The 27,862-nt window shown below is 45.4% G+C and overlaps 1 protein-coding gene across 1 annotated transcript; it reads left to right on the top strand.

The window, feature by feature from the left end:
* The first annotated feature begins 28 nt into the window (after window positions 1-28).
* On the top strand, window positions 29-27,440 carry LOC144119508 (chitinase-3-like protein 1). Its single transcript, XM_077652097.1, has 6 exons — window positions 29-472; window positions 8,289-8,576; window positions 10,776-10,836; window positions 11,899-12,212; window positions 17,590-17,823; window positions 27,078-27,440. Exons 1-6 carry the CDS (start codon window positions 56-58, stop codon window positions 27,438-27,440), a joined length of 1,677 nt encoding a protein of 558 aa, XP_077508223.1. The 5' UTR covers window positions 29-55.
* The last annotated feature ends 422 nt before the right edge of the window (window positions 27,441-27,862 follow it).

The following is a 27,862-nucleotide window of genomic DNA, read 5'->3' as shown; positions in this document are numbered from 1 at the left end:
GAGAGCGCGTTCAAAGAGGAAGAACAAACGCAAGCTTCATCGTCAGCGATCCGCCATGTCTCGGTCGTCGACGTCCGGCGAGGGCGACGTTACGGAACCCGCGTCGCCCACGCCGCCTGAGCACCAGCAGCAGCAGCAGCAGGAACAGCGCCAGGAACAGCGCCAGGAACAGCAGCAGGATCCGCAGCAGGGGCAGAAGCAGGAACAGGAGGAGCCGCAACACCACCGGCAGCAACCTCAACGTCAGCAGCTGCAGCATCAGCGCCCAGAGTACCAGTACCAGCAGCAGCCGCAGTCCCCACCAGCGCAGTGGCGGCTGCCGCCGTCGTCGGTGGTGCACAGCTTTCCCGACTGCTCGATGGAGATGCGCGCCAGCCAGGCTCGCCAGAGGCCCTTCCGCAGCCGCACCACCGAGCGCCTGCTGGAGAAGAACGTGCGCGTGTGGCAGCCCTCGTCGGTGCTCCTGAGGAAGGTGAGCGCCGAGCACACGGGGGCGGGATCGAGTCAGCAGTCTTCCACCACGTTCCAGCGCATTTTGGTTTGCGCTAGTTGGTGGTAATGGGACATGGCTGATGAAATGCAGCGGCTCGAGAAACACGGCAAACCACGCATGGCACTCGCCCTGCACAGTGTGCGTTTCACCTTTGTTTTCTCGCGCTATTGCATTTCATCAGCTGTGCCTCTACGCTGCGGTGTCTTGCTCTCCCTACTTTCATCCCTTCCTTCACAACATGAAAACCGAACTTGAAAAAGAGGCCCAATGAATAGTTACTACTGTGTATCGCGAGACTCAGCGACAGCTGTTAAGGTATCTATCCATATTTCACGATATATAGAGGGGGGGTATGAGAGCGACTTCACATCTGTATAGTCGTAGAGCGCTCCTCGGTCGACAAGCGCTCCTCTTCTGTCCGCCGCTGACCCTGTTCTCGGGCGGTGCGTTACGCAGCGGTCGCCGCACATGGACCGCGCCACATTCCTCCGTTCTCGCCGTAATCTCCCGGCAGACACCCTCCGGTTGCCTATTCCTCGCACTTTGCAACCACCTTTCGGTTACGCCTTCTTACGCTCTCGCTATACTCCCTCCTTCCACGGCAACCACTCAACGGTTACGCATACTGCTACTTCTACCACTACACCGACTCGAAACACCGGAACGGACGCCGAACAGCTGTCGCATTCTCAAACTATATTCGCGCCCCTTCAACGAGAAGGGACAAATACATTTGTACAACAGTGTGTCTTGAACATGGGAAGGAAGTTTTTTTTTTGTTCTTAGCGGTGGAGAGAGCCTTTTTTGGGGCAAGAAGGGAGGCGTGAAATGACGTGTTTTCTTCTAATACTAGTTGTGGTATGGCATGAATAGCTTAAGGTGAAAAGTTTGGGCCAGGTGTATTCTTAGAGCCGCTGGGTTAGAAGGGCCACACTGACTACTGCAGGATAACATTGTGCAAAAGGGCAAAACAGGTTAAGCGTCTTTTGTGCCTCCCATCTGTGGTATTTCAACGTGGCAGCGTTAAGAGTCCTGTGCAGTGCGGAAACCATGGCAGTTTCCTTTCGCGTGTCGAGAAAATTGGAATTGGTCGAGAGGGTCGTGACGTCGCAATCACATGGCCTCGCGCTGGTAGTCCAAACGCCCTACAACGATCACACAGTACAACAGTGATGACGTCACTCAACAATTTTACATTGGTCTATAGGGTCGTGACGTCATTCCACCGCCATTGCGTATTGCCGCTGAGAAAAGAAACGCAACTGCTCTGAAAAGGAAAATGGTGGAGACTCGAACAGCTGCCCCTTGGTTCGTGAGCCGGGCGCTCTACCGCTCAACCACAAAGGAACGTTCGTTAGAATTGGTCAAAGGAGACCTTGTGTGTCTTGTGGTAAATAAAAAAATAAAGAACAGCGTCCATGTCTGGGAAGTAATGCGCGAAGAGGAACCCAAGTCGCGGAAGGCACCCGTTAATGCTATCGTGTCCTACCCTTAAGGCAGAGTTTAAGTGTCCTCCGAATTTTCACCAGGTTGTTGTCAATCGCTAATGAGCCGGAAGTTATCTGGCACAAGCACTGAGGGTTTGCATTAAAACCAACATGCCCAGTTGTCTCTTTTGCAGAACTCATTTTACTGAGCGTTAATTGACATTGCCATTTGAGGACACTGGTGGTGTTCGAGCCCACGGTGTTTCTCGCGTGGTCCTTTGCAGGCGAGCTAAATATATGGTTCATAGTTTCAGGAAGTAGTAAGCGCATTCGTAAGACCGACAAAAATGAGAAGAAAGACGCGGGGCATCGGCTAACTTACTTCATTTACTCTCTTTAAGGCTGAACTGATGTATGTTGAACGGTATGCGCGAATGGGCGTTGATCACGGGAATTCATGCTGATCATGTATTGCTCCATCCTTGCATTTGTTGGCCTGGACTGCAAATAAGGTCAGATTAAAGTTAGCGCTTGTACCGTGTTCTTCTCATTGGTGTCTGTATTGCGAATGCTCTATAGTATTTCCGGGAAGGTCATGACTTCGCCTTCTTGAATTATTGTACGGTGCCCTGCTGTTTTTCACCCTCAGAATTCACCGAATTATCGAGTAGCAAATAGAATAATGGGATTTTTCATGCAATACTCCTCGGCTGGAACGCTGCTTGAGACTGTGCTGTAGGGAACGGGCTGGACAGGCTCCTCGAAACCCAGGACTGCCTCCGGCGCCCTGTTTGGGCCAAACAGTGGCCTGCAGTATTCTGAAATAAATATAGAGCTTGCCAGCGGCGCAGGAGGAGGAAGAAACTAGTGCAAAGTGCGAAAATTGATTAAACGAGGGTTTTTATTCGGGTTCTTAACTTATCGGAATAATTATACACAGATTACGTTGGCATAATGCAGGAGTTAGTGGGAGAATAGAAAACGGAGAAAAGTGGCTTAGACTAATTAACGGATTAACTGAAGCTTTGACGTTTCTTTATACTGGATGCGCGTTCTCGGAAAAAAAAATGTAGCGCTTCATCGGGACTCAGTCGTCTGTTATTAATACCAGCTAATGCAGCCTGCCCTCATCTCGTATCCTCTAGGCGATAGGATTGTGTGACTTCTATGACACAATTTGTTTTCCTGCAGACCCGCGTCCCGTGAAAATTTCTACTGAACGTACATTGAACTAGATGCTAACTTAACTGTGCGAATGAACCTCCCTGCTGCGGGGGCTTTCAAAATAACACATCGCTCGGGAAGCTGCGAGTGGGTGGTGCTGTGCTTCTCAACAGGTGGAGGCCCTGGCGATCGATCTTGGTAACGCGGCATTTATTTCTGTCCGTAACGCGATCACTTCGTTGAGTGACTCTCCTATCCCGTGTTCGAATCGAATGTAAGGCCTCCCTCCATGCTCGAAAGGCCACGAGCGTGCCTCAGCGCACGAATTTGAGTCCCGCAGTCTAAGCGCACACGATCAGCTTCGACTTCTTTCCTCACTGACTCAGTGTTGCTCTGTATGCATATGATTTCGGTGAAACGCAACCGCCACCAGCCACGCATGAAAATTGCAAGAAGCGATTGCGATGGAGATTGCGCAAATGTTCCCGTGCCGTGAACCGAAACGTGAATCTTTTTAGTTCATTCCAATATATTCAAAACGAAGTTATCCTATGAAGCCGATTATAGGCGATACCGTCGTTCAGCGTAGTGCTTTAGAAGCTTTGTCATATATATATATATATATATATATATATATATATATATATATATATATATATATATATATATATATATATATATATATATATATATATATATATATATATATATATATATATATATATATATATATATATATATATATATATATATAGTCTTATTGGCGTACCCTTTGAATCGGGGCGGTGGAGGGTGCCACCATTCCGATTGAATTAAAATGGCTGTTTTACTTATTTCGCTGTTCTTTCATTTTAAGTCTCTTCAGTTCTTTCACATTCCAGCCTTTTAAAATTTCTAAGCTATATTATTTTGATTACATTCGGTGTCAAGTGACGCCTATCGGTAAAAGGAGACTTCTTCAGAAATGACGAAACGGCTGCGTATGCCCGGCTGGCTGATGACAGGGATTTGAAGGAAATGGCACAACAATAAGAAATGAGTCAACAATCGCATTCATGGACAACCAAATCTCCGCCACCCACACAGATAAACCTTCGTTAAACCAAAGAAAATAAGGGGGAAGAAAAGTACTGCCGTATGTTAGTTGTCTGCACGATATAACACGTGAGTGCCTTTCCCGGGTTTCTCATTTTTGATCTACATTCTTCTGCGCGCTTTTCAACTAGCTAACACACACGCTTTCAGTACTGCGTCTGTCATCTGGCTCAGCAGCTCCCTTCAGGTTTTGGCCTCCCTCCAGCGCCAGTGACTACCGTAATCTTTTAGCCGACTCTCAGACCTGGAAAGACTCGACAGTTTGCCCGTGTCGCGCTATAAACCGGTGCGCAATAAAGGAGGGTGCCTGTGCAGCGAGGGGAATAGGAAACTTACTAAATCCCTTCAGAAGACAGAAGGAAAGAAGGTGGGATTCTTTTCGGCAGTAAGCAAAATGAACGAGAGTACTTCCCGACCGTTGTTCATTATTTTTTTATGCTGTCATAAATTTTCCCGCAAGATGCGTCCTTGTTACCTGTTTCAGCCTCCATTAAGATCCAGTTTGGCTCTGCCATCTACAGGGTATTGCATGGAAAGAAAGGATACATTAAGAAGAGTACAAAACTTTTTAAGGAAAAAGTAGCAACTCCGACTTTTCGTCGTCCGTCGTGGTGAACAAATGATGATGACAGCTGTCCCACACTTCTCCGCTAAAGCGTCAACTCCCTTGCTCGGCCAAACTGCACGACCAAAGACGGAGCACTCGAGTTCTTAGCGGCCACAAAGTAATGGCAGAAGTTCTCTGTTACGACAGACGACGCCGATGCAGTTTACAACCGAGAAAGTGTACTTATACATGCAGCTACTGCTCCAAACAGTCTGAACTTCGGGGGTGACTCGAGGCTGGGAGAGCGGTTGGTGGTGAGCTTGACAGCGGTACCGTTTTCCACACAACACGAGAGAGCACTTCGAGGCCTTTCTCCTAGCCGCCATTTTGCAGTTTAGACTCCCGAAGGCGCAGCGTCGGGGGGGGGGGGGGGGGGACATTTCGGAGCATACACGTACACGCACGCACTGAGCAGGCGGCGCGTAGCAGTGGCCCGTGATGTCGGGTCGTGTTCTGCCGGCGCGGAGACGCGTTCCCAATTAATGCGTCTCAGAGGGGGCGCTTGATTCCGGCGCGTACATATCGATCCTCGTTTATCGCCCCGGGACGCAATGCGTGGACGGAATTAGGTTGACTCCATTAGTGCGTACGAACGGACGCCAAAGAAGAGCCCCCTCCTTCCCTCTCCAGCCCTGCCCGTGTCCCTCACTTTCAGGAAACACAGCATGCATCTCTCTGGGGCCTCGGAATTGGGCGCAGAGACAGTTAGTTGCCTAGCGACAGCGTAGCTGGGAAAGTCTGTGCAGGTTCGAAAACACGATCGGAAAAAAGTGCGTTGAGCACGAAGGACGTGTACCAAAAAATGAGCTTGGCGAGGGAAAGGGTTAGGTTTTTATTCAATTTTTCGCTTCGAAGTTTGAAGTTTATTTTATTTCTTGCAAATAAGGAGCCGGTACTAAAATATGTGGCAAGTTTGACAAAAAGATCCCGGCTCCTTTAGACAACTCACAGTACAGAAGGAAGATAGCGGCTACATAAGATTGCAAAGAAAGACGACAATTGTTATGCAGTATTTAATAAAACTGCAAACGAAGACAAGTATCTCTTTTACGACGAAGTAATACATAAATAACTCTAACTACAGTAGTCACTCCTGAAATTGCCACATATACACATGGTGAAAAAATATAGAAATAATACGCGATGCCACAAAAAGGGCGGAAACCGTAAATCGCAGTGCAGATTCCCGAAACCGTTTTCCTGCTTCAGATAAATTCCGTCATATCAGATAAAATCGGCGACAGTTGTTACCAGTGCCGCAGCGGTCACATCGCCACCAACAATTTTTCTCAGCAACAAATGGGTCTTTTGTTGCTGAACACATAACATACGGACAAAGAACCATGGTATCAATTTTTACCAAGAACAAAATTAGGCTTAAGTGCACTTTTAATGCCAGGACCGCGACAAATTAAAGGACAACTTTACATTGAAATATGCACGTTACAGTCGTGATTAAGAAAAAAAGACAGACAAGGACGAGCGCTTTATTACTCATATAATGACCAACTCGACCAAGCTTCAGTTTTGGGATATAACTCATCTCCTGGCTCCTCTGTTGTTTACTGTCACTCTTGTTGCTGAGAAACTGACCGTCACACCAAGAAAAATTTATTGGCTTTATTCGCAGGCGTAAACAACTCACCATCATGTTGAACCATCACCGTACGTCTTACCGGCTACGCTTTTCGTTGTTCGCTTCGACTGCGACGGCCTGCCTGCGCATCAGTTTCTCGAAGGCGGACAGCAAAAGATACCCAACTCCGGGGAACACATCTGTGAAACGGGATTTATGTGGCTTTGTTTACTAAAAATAATAAGCGCTGAGCGGGCTAGCCCGTGTATGTGGATATCCAAGGGGGTCTCTTGCGAAACGCTCTCGAGGAGGAGACGAGCAAGATGAGATTAAGGTCAGCTCGTTTCCACTTCTCCCGTCTGAACGACTCGGAGACGCGGGTTAGGCTCTGTTGCACGCAATTGCCGAGGAACTGGGCACACTGTTGCACGCGTGCGGCGAGAATCCCGGCGTAACGAGATCACGGGGCGCGATGAAGTGATCCCTTGGGAGCACTAACTACGGCTTACGCGATGAAGATCTCCGCCCTAGCGACAAAAAGGACAACGTCCTCGCTGAGGATATCGATGGAGAGAAAAAATAAATAAGAAAGCATCGTATTTCAAGCATAGCGTCTGTGCGATGAACAGCGGTTGCAAAATATCAGATTTATTCGGTTCCCTCTGCTACTAGCGACCGTAATAAAAACATGGTTGGACCGTGTTTCTAACGGCGCATCTCGAGTGGTGCTCGGGTGGACAAACTTTTTTCATTTTTTTTTGTTATCTGACTTACTTTCTTCTCGAGAAGGGGAGGAGTTCGGGAGAGATTCCGGCTTCGAAGACTATCACTAGACAAGTGCGGTTCGGTATGTATACTAGTACCTACCGAACAACGGCAACTCCACTCACTGTCAATAGCGCATCAGTAGCTGTTTACCATACAGTAACGCTGTGCGCGTATAGGTTCGAGGTAACTTCCCCTAACTGCTTGCACTTCAGCCACATGTTTATCTTCAACTGAAGTGAAAAATTTGGAGGACGCTTAAGCTTCACCCGTAAGAAGAGTGGACTCGATAGCACCTTCTCCTCTTTTTTCCTTTTTTATTCCTTTTCTTTCTACTTTTTCGCCGATTACCAATCCACAATCACGTTGCCGATCACGGTCATCGATTACAATCGTACTTACTGATCACATTACGGATTACTAATCAGATATCACAGTTATCGATTGACAAAAATCAAGCACTATCTAGGTTACACTGCGCGGAATATTGCGCCACTATATTTCATGAACATACACACCATTTGTTTCAGTACAGTGAAGCACCATTAGACTGCCTTTTCAATGCGCTCAATTTCTGGCGCCTACTTAGCATATTTATATATTTGGTTTCATTTTTGTAATCACCGTAACGTCCCCAAAACACATTACTAAGTCGCACACCACAAAGCGTTCTCTAGGTGCTAATCTAACACGCTTTAACCAACGATCCTTCGTGATCTTTGCGTGCCCGCCTGGCACGCAGAGGGCCTGGGTTCGAATCCCAATGCCGGCTCATTTCTTTCTTCATTTGAAACTTCAGGAATTTTTTCCGACTTACGTAGGACGACGGCCGACTCCGGGTTTTTATTAGAACGAGCGCCTTACGCTATCGCGTGACAGGCGATCTCTATCGGCCGATCCGACGGAAATGCGTAGCATTAGACTTTTATTCGCCTTTGCATCCCCTTTGCATGACACGACATGTCACATACATTCCTTTACAACCACCTTTTTGTACACGTAGTCTTCTTTGCACTTCTTTACACTTGACTCCCTTCCACTCTTCGTCTTGTATTCAAGAGAGCTTGGACCTAAACTGCTACCCAGTATAGCTTTGCAGTTCCGCGCAGAATGAATCCGCTTCCATGTATACATACAGGCTTGTGCGCTGCGTGCCTGCAGGAGTTTCTGAACATCATGTTCATCACGGCCGCCGTGTTCACGGTGACGGGTGCCGTGGTGGCGGTGCGCTCGGCCTTCGGCTCGGAACCCGAGGACGCGTGGGCGCTGCCGCTGGAGGAAGACATGCAGGCGACCCGCAAGCGGCTCTACTGCTTCTTCAACCACTCGGCCCACAGGAGACCGGAGCCGATGCGCTTCGGCGTCGAGAACATCCACGTCGAGCTGTGCGACGACGTCGTCTACTGTTACCTGGGCGTCGATCCCTCCACCGCAAACATTGTCAGCAAGGTATAGCTCACGGCTGGAGCCTCCTTGCTTTTGCCCCAACCTTCTACAGTCAAGAGCCGTTGTTTCTATAGTAATACATTCTCATAAATGTTTATTGGGACTCAGTGGGCTGCCAAACGGGTTTGTGCTTTTATTCATTTGAAAGTTTACAAGAAATCTCGGTGTGGAAAAGAGGCGGGGAAGGTGTTTGCATTATACCTCTGCCATCAGCTTGCAGAGATGCGGTATAGTGCGTTTTAACACGTTCTAATTAATGACTCGCAACAGCATGCATATATGAGCAGAGCCAGGTTTCTCCGAAAAAGATATGCGCTCATTTACTTCTGCCCGTAGGACAAGTAACTTGGCTGAGCTTGCGCATTGGCAACATGGGTGCCTCAGGGCACGGACATATCGTTGTCTCTACGCGCTGCAGTGGCTATGCAAGGAGAATAAAGTGATCCAGGGGACACTTGAATCCCAAAGTTTTCATGTTTCGTTGAAGCTAAAACCACTGACGGGTGCGCAAACTGCCCGGCTGCTCTTCCATTCTCTTGGCGAAAGAAACGAGACATAGCTTCATATCGTAAGATTATAGGTGAGACGAACGGTAAGGCAGAGATCGCATTTTACTAGAGACAGAGAAAAAAAACGGACACAGCTTTTCAAACTTCCAATAAATTTTGTCTGAGAAACTCGAACAAAATTAAGAGTTTTGCAATTTATACCTTCTTGAGCTAACGATTTTCTCATATGCTGTATATTATTTAACAACAGCTCGAAAAAGAGTGAGTGGTGTTAAATATCATTTCACCCATTATTATTAACTGGAAAGAAGGAAAGCTGGCGACCCTGCACTTCATTCGCCAAGGACGCCCGACGCATCTTGGAAAGATATAGGCTTCGGACTGACATATGGTGGCTTGTTTAATGTGCTACGGATTGGACTTCTTGGTTGTTCAGTTTCGTTTTCATTGATGTTTTGTGCGCTTTGTGGAGGTGTAGTTATCCAGCTACCCACGCAGTTCATTTGCGGTCCGAAGCATGCGAAGGCGTTCGAACTGAGCTGAGCGCAGTGTCTGCTGCCTGCTAGGCATGAAGTCCGTTTGCCTCATCGCTTGAAGTCATTAACGCAGTAAGCTGGGTTTGCTCAGTGGGAAGCTGTGCTGCCTGGGAATTGAAAGGTTAAAGAAGGAAACAAAGTTTTGTTGTGAATTTAAAACTAAACAGTCTGCTACGGTGACTGCTGGGCACATTTCTCGTAGGAGTCTCGGGGACACTTATAAAAGCGTAGCGTACTTCGACAAGCGCACCTTATGTTAACCGAAGTCAACGAGGATTGAATTTGCCTCATTTTTAAATCTGGCGATGGCCGTGCATTGCATGCAGGAAATACTACAGCTTCATGAATTAATTCGCGCAAATACCCGCATGTTGCATTTGGCAGCGTGAACATTGCCGTCACTTACGGGTAGGACGGGTTTCCGCTTCCTAATTCATGCTTTTTTTTCGCAAAATCTCTAAGGGCAGCGCCAGGGCATAGTGATAGCCAGCAGTTAGCAAGCACAAACTAGTTTCTCATTGAAAAGTGGGGGTTCGGGCAAGTTTCTCATGGCGCGAACAATAGCCTATGCACGAACCCGCAGTAGCATACGACACATTCCAAAGTGTACTACTTCAAGCGCGGCCAATTTTTTTGAAAGGTTATTTGGTCTAATAAGCAAAAAATATTTTACACTGTTCGATATAATTGCCGACATGAAGAGAAAGCCCCTTCTCAAAATGCGCAAATTCGGGACTCGTTTACGCCTACCTACTTTCCTGCTCATTTATTACAATGTACAATAGGCATATTTTATTGCAGGACATAATGACTGTGAAGCAACGTTTCCTTGCAAAATTTATTTTGTGAAAAATTTTATTTCTGCAGTCGTAGTCATGTTTTAGAGCTAACACTAGCCAAGCCAACTACGATACTTCTGTCTTCCCGGCATTCCCACGGTGGATAAAGCACCCTTCAAGATACTCGCATGGACGATGGCGCCAGTTTTCCCTCTAGGTAATATCTAGGAACTTTATGATTTCACCCACATTGATGATAAGGCAGGGAAGGTTGTGAACTAGGCATAGCTGGTCCAGGGCTTTTTACACTCTGATATCAAACATTTTGAATGGGTGTTTCCTATTGTGAAAAACTACAACTTGCCTGTCTTTTTGCAGGATCCCAAGTTCGATATCCAGCAAGAAGGCATCCGAAAGTTTGCCAGGCTTAGAGACAAAGGTGATTTAGAATCTATCTAGCCTCACCTATCTGGTCGTAAGAGTTCAGTAGTTGTAGCGTAAATATGTTATGCAAACGTGACGAGACGGTGCCTCCTTCCTTTAAGTCATCCCAATCGTCTGCTATTGTGAACATGCTACAGTATATTCATTTGTTTTGCATTGTCTTTTTATGCAGTCCAGGCACATCCAGGCGCTATAATGCAATTTGCAATGAAGCAATGTTCCATTGGTATACATTTGCGTAACTCAATAATTGCAAGGGGCGCTCTAGAAGAGGGAAAGAAAATTATTTTCCGCTGCTCCGTTTATCTTCTCTGCCTGTTACCCTAGCCAAGAGGTACGTACTGCAGGAACGAAACATCATGCTGTGCACTTGGTTCAGGCAGCGTGTTTTGAGCAGAGTACGAAAGGAGAATGAACAGAGCGAGCAGTCGACGCCTGGATTATTAAACGCGTACGTCAGAGGAAGAAATCGTAAGATTAGCTACGTATATACTAGTTTCACCGTAAAAAATGTTCCCGGAAATATTCTCTTGTGCCCGAGATTTGCTTCTTGATTGTTTTCTTTTCCTGGTAGTCGTGATTCTGTAGGGTGTTTGGCCGCGATTCTTCTTGGGGAACTTTCGGGTTCTGTGGCGTGTTGCGAACGTTGCAACAAATTATCTTGTCGGCAACGCTCTTTACACTCCTTTCAAAAGTTTAAAAGGGGACTCATTGACTCACTCAGCTATGTAAATCATCGAAGTGAGCAACAATAGGCTAGAAAGCAGCTTTAGGTAAAGGGTACTAATGATGCAGTTTAGTGTACCTACGCCTCACCTCGGCTACAGGAGACGCCATAATTAATTTCCATCACCTGGAGTTCTTTCCCGTGCACAGACTTCGCATCGTACCGCACACGCGGGCGTTATTGCATTTTCTCCACTGAGCCCCTGCGGCGGTTTACTTGGTCGAGGAATGTGACCTAAAGGTAATACGAAAGTGTTAAGAAAAGGCAATCACCAGCGCCACATTGCCGTGGCAGTGGTGGTTGAAACAGTGGCTTCCTTTGCTGCTGCAGACGTGAGCCTGGTGATCTGGGCCGCGGTGGGCGGCCGCCGGTCGGATGGCGAGGCGTTCCGCAAGCTGTCGGGCCTTCGCCGCTACCGCGTGGAGTTCGCCGAGAACGCGGCTCGCTGGCTGCTGCAGTACGGCTTCGACGGGCTGGTGCTGCACTGGCCCGGCCCAATGGGCGACCAGGACCGCCAGGCGCTGGGCGCCTTCCTTCGCACTCTGCGCAGGCGCCTCTCCTCGGACGGGCAGCGGCTGGCCATCGTGGTGCCCGCGGACAAGGCCCAGCGCGCCGCGGGCTTCGACGTCCAGGACATCATAAACGTGGGTGGACCGTCCTGTTTGTTGTCAGCAAACTCTGTATGCTGCCCAGTATAGTGTGTCACGGTTTAAATGATTTCCATTATGATTCACTGTTCGCAGATCAAAGATAAGCAACGGAGCACGCATGCAGGCTACAACATAAAATTTTCCATGTTTTGCTGATAAAAGCCCGACACAAACGTATAAAGTTAGAGAAGCGACTATTGGCTTTACTTTTTGTCATACTTAGTCCTTAACCTAATAGTTACAGCTCTAACTTCATTCGTTATATTTCAGACTTCAGTTCGTTGTCAAAAGGAAAAATGTCAGGCATATTCCGTTGCTTAATTTTTATATTTAGAACCCGCAATTAAAATTCAGGTCATTGAAGCCGTTTGCCTACTGAGGCACCTCACATGTTCTTTTTTAGTTTTCACGAGTCTCTAACTCTACCGCTGCATTATTTGAAGTGCACTGCAGAGGGAATGTTGGGGAAACCATTCAAGACTCAGTGACATCCCCAGCTGATTTCGCAAGACAGGTTAGACCGGACGCTTTAGGGTCCCTAAATATAGCGCAACAAGCGTCGTTGGCGACGCATCTGCTCTTGGTGTACAGACTGCGTGAAATCGCATACTTTCCATTAAAGGTTTCTTACTGTATAGCGGCAGCCTTTCTAACATTCTGTAAATAAGCTGCTTCCACGTCGCGAGTGAAATTCGCTGTCATTATGGGTGCAGATTGAGTAATCACAAACCTTTTGTAGCGAAAGTGACCGAAATACTTAATTTGAATGTTTATAACTTTACTAGACCGTTGTGCTCTTAATTTTAGCTTCCGATGGACTAAAGAGGTGAAATATGCGTTGTGCATGGAGCACAACTAAGCTTGCCTTTTCACGTGAATAGCGGCTGTAGAATTATCATTTGGCTTTTTGAGTGCATTACGGAATTATTATTTAATATTATTAGAGCGGAGTCTCTTTAGTGCGCACTGCGCAAAAAAATAAACGCCCTCATTCACGCTGTAGAGGACGAGGACTACGAACGTGCTCGAAGGCTCGGGGTATAAAATTAGCTGAACCAATATTCCGAGCCCAGACTTCGCATACGACGCTGGCATGCGAAGGAAGCTCTGCCTCACTAAGATCCATGTTAAGGCGATGCAAGCTTCGCAAGAAACTTTGCGAACCAATATTCCGAGCCAATATCTCGCTTACGACCCTGGCATGCGAAGGAAGCTCTGCCTCATTAAGATACATGTTGAGGCAAAGCAAGCTTCGCAGGAAACTTTGCTGAAAATGATATCTAGCCGCGGTGGCTCAGTGGTTTAGAATGGAATGGAATGGAAAACTTTATTGGTTCTTAAGATATTAGCGAGTTGAGGACGAAGTCTTCATTCTTGATAACTTTGGGTCCTCTTCAACCTTGGGTGGGCCCCTAGTTCAGGGCACCACTGAGTCGGGCCACCTCGCTTGCGTGTGCTATGAGGGCCCTTTGGACCCCTAGCTCGCAGCTGGTGAGCCGGCTCTCCCATTGCTCCGCACTTGGTGTTGTATGTTTGTGGAATGTCTTGTTTCTCTCGCATTCCCATGTGACGTGATATAGTGCTGGTCTTGCTCCGCACCACGGGCATACGGCGCAATATTGTGTGGGGAACATCCTGCTTAGTATGTAAAGATTTGGAAAGGAACCCGTCTGCAGTCTACGCCATCCTGCGGCTTCCTCCTTCGTCAACGCTTTGTGTGGTGGGGAGTATTGGAATCTTAGCCCTCTATATAGGCTCAGTGGTTAGCGCGCTCGGCTACTGATCCGGAGTTCCCGGGTTCGAACCCGACCGCGGCGGCTGCGTTTTTATGGAGGCAAAACGCTAAGGCTCCCGTGTGCTGTGCGATGTCAATGCACGTTAAAGATCCCCAGGTGGTCGAAATTATTCCGGAGCCCTCCACTATGGCACCTCTTTCTTCCGTTCTTCTTTCACTCCCCCCTTTATCCCTTCCCTTACGGCGCGGTCCAGGTGTCCAACGATATAAGAGACAGATACTGCGCCATTTCCTTTCTCCAAAAACCAATTATTATTATTATTATTAGCTTTTGCTTTATCATGAACTAACCACGCGCGTAACCTGTACTACACATTTCTCATTGTGTAAATAGTTTGTGTATATTACCTCTCCCCCATCCTCTCTTCATGTCCCCTCACCTCTTTCATTTAATTTCTCCATTCTGCATGCTATCCTTTATTCCCGTTGCCCCAGCTCAGGGGCTTCAGTATCGATGGCAGATGCCGGGGCTAGCAAAAAAAAAAAAAATAAACCACTGCTACTAGTCTTCCTTTAGATGTCCGTGTTTTATATGACCTTTTTGTTAGCGACAAAATGCTTTTATTCTGACTGCTTTCTTTTCTAATGTTATGCTTTCTGCGCTATTGTTTTCCGCTATTGTGGTAATCGAAGTAGTAATAAAATGCAACGCAAAACGAACGGAGCAGGGTCTGAGATGATCAAAATTGCCTGCTTGGCTCGGTTTAGAACGCATTCGTTTGGAAATAACTCATATGCATAGTTTTAACGGGAAGCATTGTGCAACTGGTGAAGTTATTAAAAAAAGATTTACTCGCTAGGAACTGACGACTGGAAGGTGGGCAAGGTGGTTCCAGTACACAAGTCTGGAGATGTTCACAGCCCTATAAACTACAGACCAATATCATTAACTTCTATTAAATGCAAATTACTTGAACATGTAATCTATTTTGCCCTCATGAGTCACCTTGAGTCCAATTCTTTTTTTACAGCCCATCAGCATAGTTTTCGAACAAATGATTCATGTTCAACACAGATAACCGCATTTGCTAATGACCGTTTTGCAGCTTTGGATCGTTCTTCGATTGTTGATTGCATATTCATTGACTTTGCTAAAGCCTTAAATAACCTGTCTCATCCTCTTGTACTTCTCAAACTTAGCAAACTAAACAAAGTGAGTGTTTTTTTAGCCGGTCGTACTAAGTATGTAACAGTTAATGACCATAATTCTGATCTTTCTATAGTAACATCGGGCGTTTCTCAAGGATCTGTTCTAGGACCTCTCCTTTTCGTCATTTATATTAATCATCTTCCTGATCTCATAAAATAATCTATCAGGTTGTTCGCTGACGACTGTGTAACATAAAGAGAAATTTCCAACCCATCTGATACCTTGATTCTTCAAACTGACATTAATAACATTTCTGCTTGGTGCGACACTTGACTAATGAAGCTTAATTTATCTAAATGTAAATCAACTAAAGTAACGCGAATACCTTACAAAGCTAACCCGCATCCATATATTATAAATGGCTCCCCTTAGCTTGTGCTTCTGCATATAAGTATCTTGGCGTATACATTGCCAATGACCTCTCATGGAAAACGCATATCGAACACATAACTAACAATGCTAATCGCATGCTTGGCTTCCTTCGCCGTAACTTTTCACTTGCTCCGGTTATTTTAAAACTACGTCTGTACAAAACGGTTGTCCGATCTGAAATAAAACATTCGTATTTCGTATGGGACCCTAACATCAAGTCACTGATTAATGCTTTAGAATCTGTTCAGAATCATTCAGCCCGTTTTATTTTGACCAGCTACTCTCGTTCGTCTAGCGTCACATTCATGAAGCGAACTCTAGACCTTCCAGATCTTTCTCTGCGGCTTCATCTTTCCAGACTTCTCACTTTCCACAAAATATATTACACAAATGAATCGCTAAAACAAAGATTTTTTTCACTGCTCCAAGTTATGTATCATCCCGTATTGATCACCGATTCAAAGTGAGTGCTCCATGTTGCGGAACTAACCAGTACTGTCATTCTTTCCTGCCCAAGATCAGCTCAGACTGGAACCCCCTGCCCGCATGCATCGTCTCCATCCCAGAATCAGAAGCATTCAGATCTGCGCTTCTTCGTCATCTATGTTAATATGTCTCCTTCTGTGTTTGATTTTGATTACTTACTTACCACTCCTATCTTTAATGCCTCAACGTCCCTGATAGTAACGAAATAAATAAATAAATAAATAAATAAATAAATAAATAAATAAATAAATAAATAAATAAATAAATAAATAAATAAATAAATAAATAAATAAATAAATAAATAAATAATATGGCCTTGCATGAGATGTCGAGCACCCGGGGAGGCTAATGAATGCAGAAATTAGCGCAGCAGAACTAAATAGCTTGCCGCAGATCGATCCTTGTCCGCACGTAGCGTCAAACCTAATTTAGCAGATGGAAGCTGAAGGAGGCGACGCTGTGCAATGTACAGTGGGAGAGTGTGCTGCAGTTAAACGCTAGTCGTGATCGGCTGCGGCGATAGCACAGTGCTCTCGCGCACTGGCCTGCGAAACTGATCTGTTCGCGCCGCCGCGGATTCGAAATCGAGTCGCGACAATATTTATTTTATTTCTGCACCGTCAAGGTCAGGGACACACACACGATTCTTGGGTGGACTTCGTTAAGTAGTGCTTTCGCACTTCAGCGAAGTATGCTTTCGGCGCGCGCCAGAGGCTCGTGCTCTCCCCACGCCTGACCTGTCGCCCTTCATAGGTGACATGGGACTCTTTTTTTGTTTGTAGCGGTGTGAAACAACGTTCACTGTTCACCTGTTCACTGATTTTTTGCTCTTAGCCCGTGGTTTAATCGGCACCGCCCCCCGCTCCTACGCCGCCGGAGAGCTCAGCAGGAGTGGGCTCAATGCCTACTGGCGTAGCACTTCAATAGTTCTGTTGCTTTGGTCCAGGACTTCTGTGACGCACAGAAAAACATTGGGGAACCAGACATACAAAACGTTCTGCGTTGACAAGGAGAGGTTCGCAGAGCCTATAATGGACTTCAGGATGTATATCCTCATGTAGTGGTGACGGCAGTCAAGCAGTCGGAATGACAATGAAAAGGCTTTCAAAAGAAACTTTATGTGGCTGATTTGCGCCCAAAAATAACTGAACAACTCGGCGGCGGCGATAGCAACAAACGTGCTCGGCGGTCGTCGGAGGACAAAATCCCCGGCGATTTCGGCCGCGCTCAATTTAAACTTGGCAAAAAAACTTCCGAAATACGGCGCGCAATGCAACCACTACAATCTCGAAAACCGTAGAATTAATTGTGCATGACTGCAATTATTCTAAATAAAACTGGTCGCATCTGGCTCCACAAAAAGTTATATGGTTGGCTGCTTTGAGCATCAAGAAACAAACATTACAAACATTTGTGGCAATATTAGTGCCTGGAACTTGCTTCTTAGCTGGAGGCTCTTTTGGTGGGTAGTGAAGTGAGCAGAGGTGCTTTATTGTCACGAAGGACCCATGGAAAAGCGCGCACTTAACGTTCTTCTGTGAATCAAGGACTTCTTTTCGCGGGTGCAGGTGGTGGACGTGATGTTCGTGGAGACGCACCGCACCATGGAACCGGCCACGTTTCCCGTGACGAGTTTCTACAGCCCGCTGCGCGTCAAGACGCAAGCCAAGCGCAAGGGACAGACGGGCCTCTCGCACGTGCTGGGGGACATGTCGCTCGAGCTCACCCAGATGGACAAGGTCGTCTTCGGGGTCACGCTCGCCGGCGCCTCCTTCACGCTTAAGAACGCCGTGGCCAACAAGGTATGTGCGCGTAAGAGGCCACGAGAAGCTGAATGAACCTATGAATGAACTGCTGTGGAATGCACAACGCGAAAACGGACGAAGCACCTGGTTTATGCCTAGTTTATGAGAGTTAGGTCTAAACGTGAGACATAACATCGCCAGGGAAGAAGTTGAGGAGATCGACGCTGCCTCACTAGTGAGCGCTGCGTGCCCAAATAGACCAGACAGTGGAACGTGCAGTCTGACAGTGCACACCGGCAGGCGTATTTGTCGGCGGCCACCTTCGGAACAACATATCACAGATGGACAAGAGAGAGCACAGCCGCCACAATAAGTGTGGTGCCCCCGCTTTCTGTTGTCCTTTCTCTCGCGCTCTCCCGCAGAAGTTTAAGGCTAGGCAGATGTCCAGCTTTGACAGTATGCCAAAACAAGGCAATTCGTATTGGCTGCAAGGTTGCAAGATCGCACATGTTTCGAGTAGCGCGCAGAACAATGGACTGGGAACAGTTACGATTGACCTCAGAAAATTACGCAGTTTGCTTAAAGTCGATTGCATTAGTGATAAGTATTCTATTAATGAAGCCTAGCTTACCAAATTTATTTTTCCTCAGCATGCTGTCATTTGCTTTTCTATCATTGCTTGTTCGTTAGCAGCACTTTCATCAAAGAAAACAGCTAGCGCTCCCAAAAAAAGCACGAAACAGAAAGTCATTGCCATCGAATACTGCCTTAGGAATCTTAATTTTCAGCTGTTTCATTTTTATAATTTTTCTCCCCTCTATATCATAGATCAGCAATTCCTTCGATACTGCAAAAGGTGGTATACTTTTCTTGCTATCTATTATAAAGGACGTGACACATGGTGGCTACCGTCGTGAAGAGAATAATTTTGAAGTAAGGTCTCAGTTCTCTATCCTTATACTGACATGCATCTTTAGACTGATAGATTTTGTTGGGTTCTTGATTGTACGGATCTTTGGCCAATAACGAGCCACTAGCTGCCGTGATTGTACAGCCCTCTAGAGCCGGCAAAACACGAATGGTAGAAACAGATCTGTGCATATGATGTCACGAATTCATGGCTGTGAATCCAGAGAAACCCTGAATACAGCCTTGTAAAGTCTCTATTTATCCACATTACCAAGGGGTGAAAACAGCGGCGTCTGCTGTGAAACTGTTAAATTCTGAATTCTGAAAATAGCTGTGTTTGTTGTCCCGACTTTTGGTTTCGTAACACTGGACTGTTGCGAAACTGCAGTGTCTCTCATGAGAGAGCGGGCAGAGGTGCCTGTTGTGCAAGTGGGCGTGAATTTTTTGCATTCCGTGATGTGATCCCGTTTCGTAAAGGTGTCACCTCAGAGTGCTCGTGCCTTCTACCTTTTTCGCCGCCACCGCTACGCACACACAAGTGACGCGACATGCTATGTGTGTATGTGCGTGCGTGCATGCGTGTGTGTGTGTGTGTGTGTGTGTGCGTGCGTGCGTGCGTGCGTGCGTGCGCGCGCGCGCGTGTGTGTGTGTGTGTGTGTGTGTGTGTGTGTGTGTGTGTGTGTGTGTGTGTGTGTGTGTGTGTGTGTGTGTGTGTGCATGTGTGTGTGTGTGCGTGCGTGCGCGTGCGTGCGTGCGTGTGTGTGTGTGTGCGTGTGCGTGTGTGTGTTTGCGCGCGCGTCCTCTGAAAGGTGGTGGTTGACAGGTGTTATCAAGATCGGTATTTGTTTTTTCTATACAGTGCTCTAAACCAATCTTTCCATATTAAGAGTATTATCTATAAATTCGCCTTTTAAAAAAAAATTCGGTTGGATTTTACGTTTGAATAATTTTTAATATCGCACTTCGGTCCTTAACGTTACAGCCTTTCTTTTGAGACAGCAATGTTCCAATCATAAAAAGAAAAAGAAGAAACAAAGTTCGTCTGCCCTCTGGCTGCGATGAAGATTAAATTCGCTGTGGTCAGATTACGAAATTCGTTTGCCCAGCTAACGCCGACGCTTTGAGAGACAAACACAATGCGGTGGAACAATTTTTTTTATTTCCTTAAAAAAAGCTATGTTGTTCGCTGACGTTCTTGTACTGACGCTAACCTCTGGTCTAAGCGTATTTTTTTTCTGAAGAAAGAAAAATCTTGTTCGTTAAACTGGTCTCTTTTCATGAGAGTGGGCTGTTTCCTGCAGCATATACCCTCTAGAAAACGAGGAAATATCGATTTAGGAAAAAAAATTAATTTTTCATCGAGGCGCGCAAAAGCAGAGCCGTAAACCTGTGGGATTTTGTAGGGGGTTTTATTTCTTGCTGCACAGTTGTGTAACACAAACTGTAACCGCCCCCCCCCCCCCCCCCCAAGAAAAAAAATTCTCCCGCGAAGCTGGCCTCGTCAGCAGGATACAACCTACATTACTTGACCCTTTCAACTTGAGCTTTTTCTCTTACTTAGGCCAGAGTGCCATCCCATTCTGATTAAAGATTTTTTGTCCCATCGCGAAGTTGCCGGATCGATTCTCGGTCACGGCAGTCGTATTTTGATGGAGGCGAAATAACTACAAGAATGGGAATGGGGTGGAGGGCATTTGGAAGGCTCTCACAGATCATGAGTGGCAGTTTACCAATGTCCCTCAAGAGAAAAGTATAAAACAGCTGTATCTTACCAGTACTCACCTACAGGGTGGAAACGTGGAGTCTAACGAAAAGGGTTCAGCTTAAGGACAACGCAGCGAGAAATGAAAATGATAGGTGTAACGTTAAGAGACCAGAAGCGGGCAGAGTGGGCGAGGGAACAAACGCGGGTTAATGACATCCTAGTCGAAATCAAGAGGAAGAAATGGGCTTGGGCGGGGCATGTACTGCGAAGGCAAAATAACCGCTGGTCCTTAAGGGTAACGGAGTGGATTCCAAGAGAGAAGACAAGCGTAGCAGGGGATGGCAGAAAGTTAAGTGGGCGGATGAGATTAAGAAGTTTGCAGGCATACGGTGGGCGCAGCTGGCAATGGACAGGGTTAATTGGAGAGACATGGGAGAGGCATTTGCCCTGCATTGGGCGTAGTCAGGCTGATGATGATGATGATGATGATGATGATGATGATGTATGGCGTCAGTGGAAGTTCAAGCACCCGATGTGCTCCAAATTAATATCCGGAGCCCTATGTAACACGCAGTATTCCCTAAGCGAATGGAGTTTGCCAGTCATGAATAAGGTGAAGACAAAAACAATGTCAAATTATCGTCCAATATCTATTCTACCTGTTTTTTAAAACTGTTTTGAAAAGAGCTTGCTCAAACAGATGTCTAGTTTTTGTGAATAATATAACATAATAACGCACAGTAAGCATGGTGTTAGGAAGAACTTTTCAACCGAAAGCGCGCTGCTAACACAAAAAGAGCTGATTTTAGAGTCCTTTGAGCAGAAACTTCTTGCTCTTAATATATTCATTGACTTTTCAAAAGCGTTTGACCGCATCAGCCACAAAATTATTTTAGCTAAGCTCGAGCACTACGGTTTTCGCGGACAGTTGCTTAATATAATTCAGTCTTATTTAAGTTCTTGACCGCTAGAAGTTATAAAAATAATGATTTATCTGATATTAGACACATTGTTTCAGGTGTTTCGCAAGGTAGTACCTTGGGACCATTGCTATTTCTATTTTATGTGAATGACATCGTCTGTATTAGTAATCTTCCAACTTTCATCATTTACGCTGCTGACATCGCTTTACTCTTTAAAGCGGCGCAGTTGCCTGATCTTGACAAAAAAGCCACAGAAAGTTTACATTTCACTCCTAGAGTGGTCTCAGAATAATTTATTATACATAAACACTGCAAAAACAAAGCCCGTGCGTTTCAGGCATTGTAACAAGTTGACAAATATTGTTTAAGGATCGGTACGTCACTCATCCAAACGGTTCCTGCGGTAAAAAGTTTAGGCATTATTTTTAATGAGAATTTGAGTTTGAATGATCACGTCGAAATGGTGACGAACAAGCTGTCAAGGGTTGTCAGTATTTTGTGTCGACTGAGATACTTCGTGCTAAAGCGCATTAAGAAAATATTATATAATGCGCTGTTTTCTTTTGTTGTAAATTATTACTTTTTGGTGTGAGGTAGCACATATTTTACAAATATTAGCTGCTTGTATCTCCTTCAAAGGAAGCTGTTCGAAATGAATGCTCCTCCATTAGGGCACACAGAACAGATTATCAAGGAACTTGAAATCATCCGCATGCCACAGCTGTACGAAACTTTACTCCTACGACGCTATAAAGCCAGAGTTAATTAAAACAATAGCGCTATGATAAAGGTGTCATGGTTTCTAACGAAAAGATTCAAAATACTCTACATGTACTACTTTGAAATGGTTTGTACCTAAGATCCCAACGAATTATGGTTAAGGGATGTTGAGCTACACACTCCCGCATCGACTAAATAAGGAGTCCGGACTGATGTTTAGCTAATGCCAAATCTGTTGTTTTTGTTGTTTTTCTCTGAATGTGCTATCATGTTGTGTACCACTGCAATACCTCTGTGGGGTGCGCCAGCCTCATCAAGCCTTCTTACTTGCTTTTTGTCGGCGCACCCAACATCGTCATAATGTTAAATAAACATGGTTCTGATTCTGAACAATTAGGCCCAAGCAGGAGGGGCAGTGCATAAGGATGCAGAAGTATACAAGCGATGATACGAGAAACGATGTTCAACAAAGCATTGAGAGCATACATATGGTTCACTCTACAATCGATAAAATGACTTTGCAACATTTGCATAAAATTATTACATTCAAAAACATCAATGAGGAGAGAATTCAAACGTGAATCTGTGGGCAGGAAGAAGCTGCGCCTATGATAGTTTGTTTTGACAAAAAAATGGATGCCAATGAATACTGACGAGCATGTCCAGTTCTTCTGGCACTGATTGCCTTCACGGAACTGAAGAGTTGGATATTTATTTTGCTTGAAAGACTGTGGTAGAGTAACGGAATACGGCTGATCTTCATTCTTACTTTTAATGTTTGGTTACCATATTTTAGCATTAACTTAGTTCGTGAATCATCCCTTATATATTTTTACCAAACGTTTATCTTACCGCCTTTCTTTGAACTAGCTCTAATTCACTAACATTTCTATTAGTACGAAGGTCCCACCATACTGCTGCATATTCCAGTTCGGATATTACAAGAGAATTATCGACGATCGTCTTAGTATTTATTGGAGTACATTTAGGCTTTCTTTTGATGAACCACTATTTCCTTATTGCCGTTGAACAAATATAGGAAATATGTGGTGACCGTGTGAGTTTATTAGAAATCGTAATTCGCTTATGCCTCTCGAGTTCTGAAACAGATGTACCACACGGCATATAAGGGAATGTAACGGGGTACTTTTGCTTTGTAATTCGGAGCAGTAGTTTTTTCTGTGTTCAGTTCCATTTCGCAACACGTGCACCAGTTAGTAACTGGTGCACGCGTCAGCGCCTTTGTGTGTGTTCCCTTCGTTCTTCTTCCTGGTTGCTTAGCACTGTTTTAATATTATGGAGCATTTCCAACTCGCCCAATCTGCCGTTCTTCTACAGTTAGTAACTGTTTCAATAGATTTCCGCAATAAATCGTGATCCACTTGAGACGATATTTCTTTAAAAATGACGGTCATCTGCGAAAAGCTGGATGAACATCATCTCTGGAATAATGTCTGCCATATCAATGATATAAATTAAAAACAATAGCTCTAGCACACTGCCCCGCGGAACACACGAAGTAACATGGCGAACACTGCATGGAGCGGGTATTTCTAACAGCAAACTGTTCTCTGTTTTTAAGGTAATCACAAATCCATCGAATAACGCCAGAAAGAATGCGCTAGATACTATAATTTCTGTATTAATTTTCTAAGGGGTACCTTTTCAAAAATCTTACCAAAATCTAAAAACAAAACATATACTTGCCCAGACCTATTTAGTATTTCCGAAAGTTCATGTACTGTAATGGCGAGTTGTTTCACAGTAGAGAAACTTCTCCTAAAGCAATGTTGATGCTCAGATAAGACATTATGATCTGTGAGTAAGCCGTGAATAAATCCTGCAACAACGTGCTCTAAATGTTTGAAAGGAGTACTTGTAATTGAATCTAGCTGGTAGTTTGATACTAATAAACGCTCACCTTTTTTGTGAATCGGCACAACACGTGCTTTCGTCCAATCTAAGGATATTATTCCGTCTAATGATGATAACGAGAAAAAATTTAGTAAAACATTGACCCATATACTCGGCATAACGCTTCAAAAAATTTGGAATACCTTCTAGCTAAGTGGATCTTTTTGTCTCAGCGTTTAAGAGCATTGCCGAAACACCTTTCTGGGAAATTACAAGATCGTCTACCGGGGCCGTATTCCGACCACTCGATTCAAAGTCAGCTACCAGAAAAAACCCTGAAAGTAAATGTTGAATTGCTCCGCAACGCTAGGTGCTCTTGATATAATTACACAATTACTTTTTGTTTTTTTCTCTCTCTTGGTTAGTTTGGCCTAAATGCAAAATCATCAAGGTATTGGCTTAAGTATCAATCTCTAGCAAGTTTCACTTTGGATAGTAAATCACGTATAACTTTTTGCTGGGCTAGTTGGTGCGTGTTACTAAAAAAGAAGCGCCAACAGACAAGACGTAAGAAGTGACACGGACAAGCGCTTACTGACAACTGATTTTTTATTCTGGGAAACACGCAATATATAGGCGAACTGTACCGGTGATAATCAGAGGCGGTAAACGTCACATGGTGTATAGGGCTAGAAAAGCGATAAAAGACTTGCATGGTGAATATGTAAAAACGATAAAAAAGAGCAATGACACGTGGTGTACAGGCCACAAGAAAAGGAAAGTATAAAAGGTTTTTAAAAAACAAACATGAATTTGTTTTTTAGGCATGCGCAGATGCCAGCTTTCTACACATGTTCCAAATTCAACCGCGGCCTTCTAGGAAAGCCAGTTCACTTTCATAGAGCAATTTTGACGGGTCACTTACGCATTCCAAGCCCTTTCGTTTGATGAAAAACGCCTCTTTTGACTCGCGAGCTAAGCTGTCTCGACTTCTGTCTAAAACAACAGTATCTTCTAAGCGAGGCATGCACTTACATTTTTTACAATGAATCGGAAGATTAGATCCAGTGCCCTTGTCAAGTGATCGGCCATGTTCCCTCAAACGCTCGTTCAGACACCTTCCTGTTTGGCCAATGTAAACCTTGCCGCATGTGAGCGGGATCTGGTAAACCACCCCTTCATTGCATCCGACAAACATTCGAGCATGCTTGGTTCCACAAGTTTGGTTTTTGGATTTTGGTTATTAATCCGAGGGCACAAGGATGCCAGCTTACAAGGGGCGGAAAAAACTACAGGGACCTTGAACTTATTCGCCACCTTCTTCAAGTTATGTGCCACACGGTACGAATACGGGGCGACTACAGGTTTTACCCTCCTGTAATCCTCCGGAATGTGATGCCTTTTTGTGCCTTTTAGTTTTTGAAGCAAGGACTCAGTTACTGCCGACAAGACGGTCTGATCCTGCCCTTTGCAGCCGTTTGATCTGGAGTTGAATGATCATTTGCATACAATGTTCACATGACCTCTTAATCGAGTATTCTAATGCTGATATGGCTATGGCTCGTTTGACTGTTTTTTGAGTGGAATGAATTATATGACAACAGATCTTTTTGAGCCCGTGGGTGGTACATCCAGCAAATTCCATATTGTACCAAGGTCAGTTACAAGTCCAAAAACTGCAACTTTTTGCCTTCTGGATGTTCACAGGTAAATTCCAATCCATGGCTTTGCTGTCTAAATACTTCTAGAATATCATTAATGGTGTCAGGGTATGTCGATGGGTCCTGTTTGTTTAAGACGACTAGAAAATCATCGACATACCTGAGTCCTTGCTTCAAAAACTAAAAGACACAAAAAGGCATCACATTCCGGAGGATTACAGGAGGGTAAAACCGGTAGTCGTCCCGTATTCGCACCGTGTGACACATAACTTGAAGAAGGTGGCGAATAAGTTCAAGGTCCCTGTAGTTTTTTCCGCCCCTTGTAAGCTGGCATCCTTGTGTCCTCGGATTAATAACCAAAATCCAAAAACCAAACTTGTGGAACCAAGCATGCTCGAATGTTTGTCGGATGCAATGAAGGGGTGGTTTACCAGATCCCGCTCACATGCGGCAAGGTTTACATTGGCCAAACAGGAAGGTGTCTGAACGAGCGTTTGAGGGAACATGGCCGATCACTTGACAAGGGCACTGGATCTAATCTTCCGATTCATTGTAAAAAATGTAAGTGCATGCCTCGCTTAGAAGATACTGTTGTTTTAGACAGAAGTCGAGACAGCTTAGCTCGCGAGTCAAAAGAGGCGTTTTTCATCAAACGAAAGGGCTTGGAATGCGTAAGTGACCCGTCAAAATTGCTCTATGAAAGTGAACTGGCTTTCCTAAAAGGCCGCGGTTGAATTTGGAACATGTGTAGAAAGCTGGCATCTGCGCATGCCTAAAAAACTGAAATTCATGTTTGTTTTTAAAAAACTTTTTATACTTTCCTTTTTATGTGGCCTGTACACCACGTGTCATCGCTCTTTTTTATCGTTTTTACATATTCACCATGCAAGTCTTTTATCGCTTTTATGGCCCTATACACCATGTGACGTTTACCGCCTCTGATTATCACCGGTTCTGTTCGCCTATATATTGCGTGTTTCCCTGAATGAAAAATCAGTTGTCAGTAAGCGCTTGTCCGTGTCACTTCTTACGTCTTGTCTCTGTTGGCGCTTCGGTCTTGTATTGTAACCAGTTCTGTCAAAATAAAAAGAAAAGAAAAAAGAAAGAAAAAAAGAAAGAAAAAATAGTAAATCACGCTTTAGCCCTGCGAACTGCGTTGTCCTTATTTTGTGTTTTTATTTTAAATGTTTTCATTTTACGTTTTGTGCGAATGACATCTCTGGTAATCCAAGGATTTAATCGCCGCTTTCGAACTTGTCTTGAAGGGACAAAAGTTTAATGAAGAACTTAGCGGCATCCTGAAACCGCATCCGAAAATCTCAGCATCGTTGTTAACAATACGGAGTTGCTATCGAGGTAATCAATCACTGCAACGCCATCTGCCGACACAAATTCCCTATCATAGTGCATCTTACAGACTTGTGTTGACCACTAACCTTCTTCTCGCCGCATTTCGGCCTCAGCTGACCGTTCATCGTGAAACTTGCCATCATCATCATCTTCATGCCTCGCTGAGAGCGGGCCCTCCTCGTCGCGCAGGCGGGCGACCCTTCGGCGGGTCCCGGCAAGCCCGGTCTGTTCACCCGGCAGCCGGGCACGCTGAGCCACTACGAGCTGGAGCAGATGCTGGCGCACGACCTGAGCTGGTCGCGCCAGTTCGACCGCGTCGCCCAGTGCTCGTACGTGGTGAACGGCGACCAGTGGGTGGGCTTCGAGGACGACGTGTCGCTGCAGAGCAAGGCGCACCTGCTCCTCTTCACGGGCGGCATCGCCGTCTGGGACATCTGCATGGACGACTTCCGGGGCACCTTTGGCCGACCCCTGCTGGCACGCGCGCGCGACATCCTGCTCCGGAACCACACCTTTGGACGAAGCGTGCGCGCAAAGGCCCGCATGGGCTAACGATAGAACAGAGTTATGCGGAGCATCCTTGTGATGCACTTAAAAATTCCGCGCACATTTGCAGACTGCGAACCTATTCCCGTTATTTCATATGTTAGCATATCCGTGTATGTTCTTGTTTATGATTCTATATATTTCAATGCGATACATTGTACATTCCTCTGTGAAACAACCTTGTTAAGGCGCTGGCTGACGCTTGAGACAGGTGCTGGTGCTCTCGTGCCCATTCTCATTTCGTTTTCTTGTCGTGTCACGCAAGGCACGAAGAGTTTACAGAAATAATTCTTTTTTTTTTTACCCAATGCTCGACAATGGAGCGCTATGTCTTCGTTTTTCGTTAGAATTGCTAGACGAGATACTCTCGACACGTTAATAGCACCATTCTCGATCACGCGGTAACTAACATCGCACATTCACCGGTG

This window comes from Amblyomma americanum, chromosome 2 (genome assembly GCF_052857255.1).
Source record: "Amblyomma americanum isolate KBUSLIRL-KWMA chromosome 2, ASM5285725v1, whole genome shotgun sequence".
NCBI classification, from domain to species: Eukaryota; Metazoa; Arthropoda; class Arachnida; order Ixodida; family Ixodidae; genus Amblyomma; species Amblyomma americanum.
This window is presented reverse-complemented; position numbering and strand designations above follow the sequence as displayed.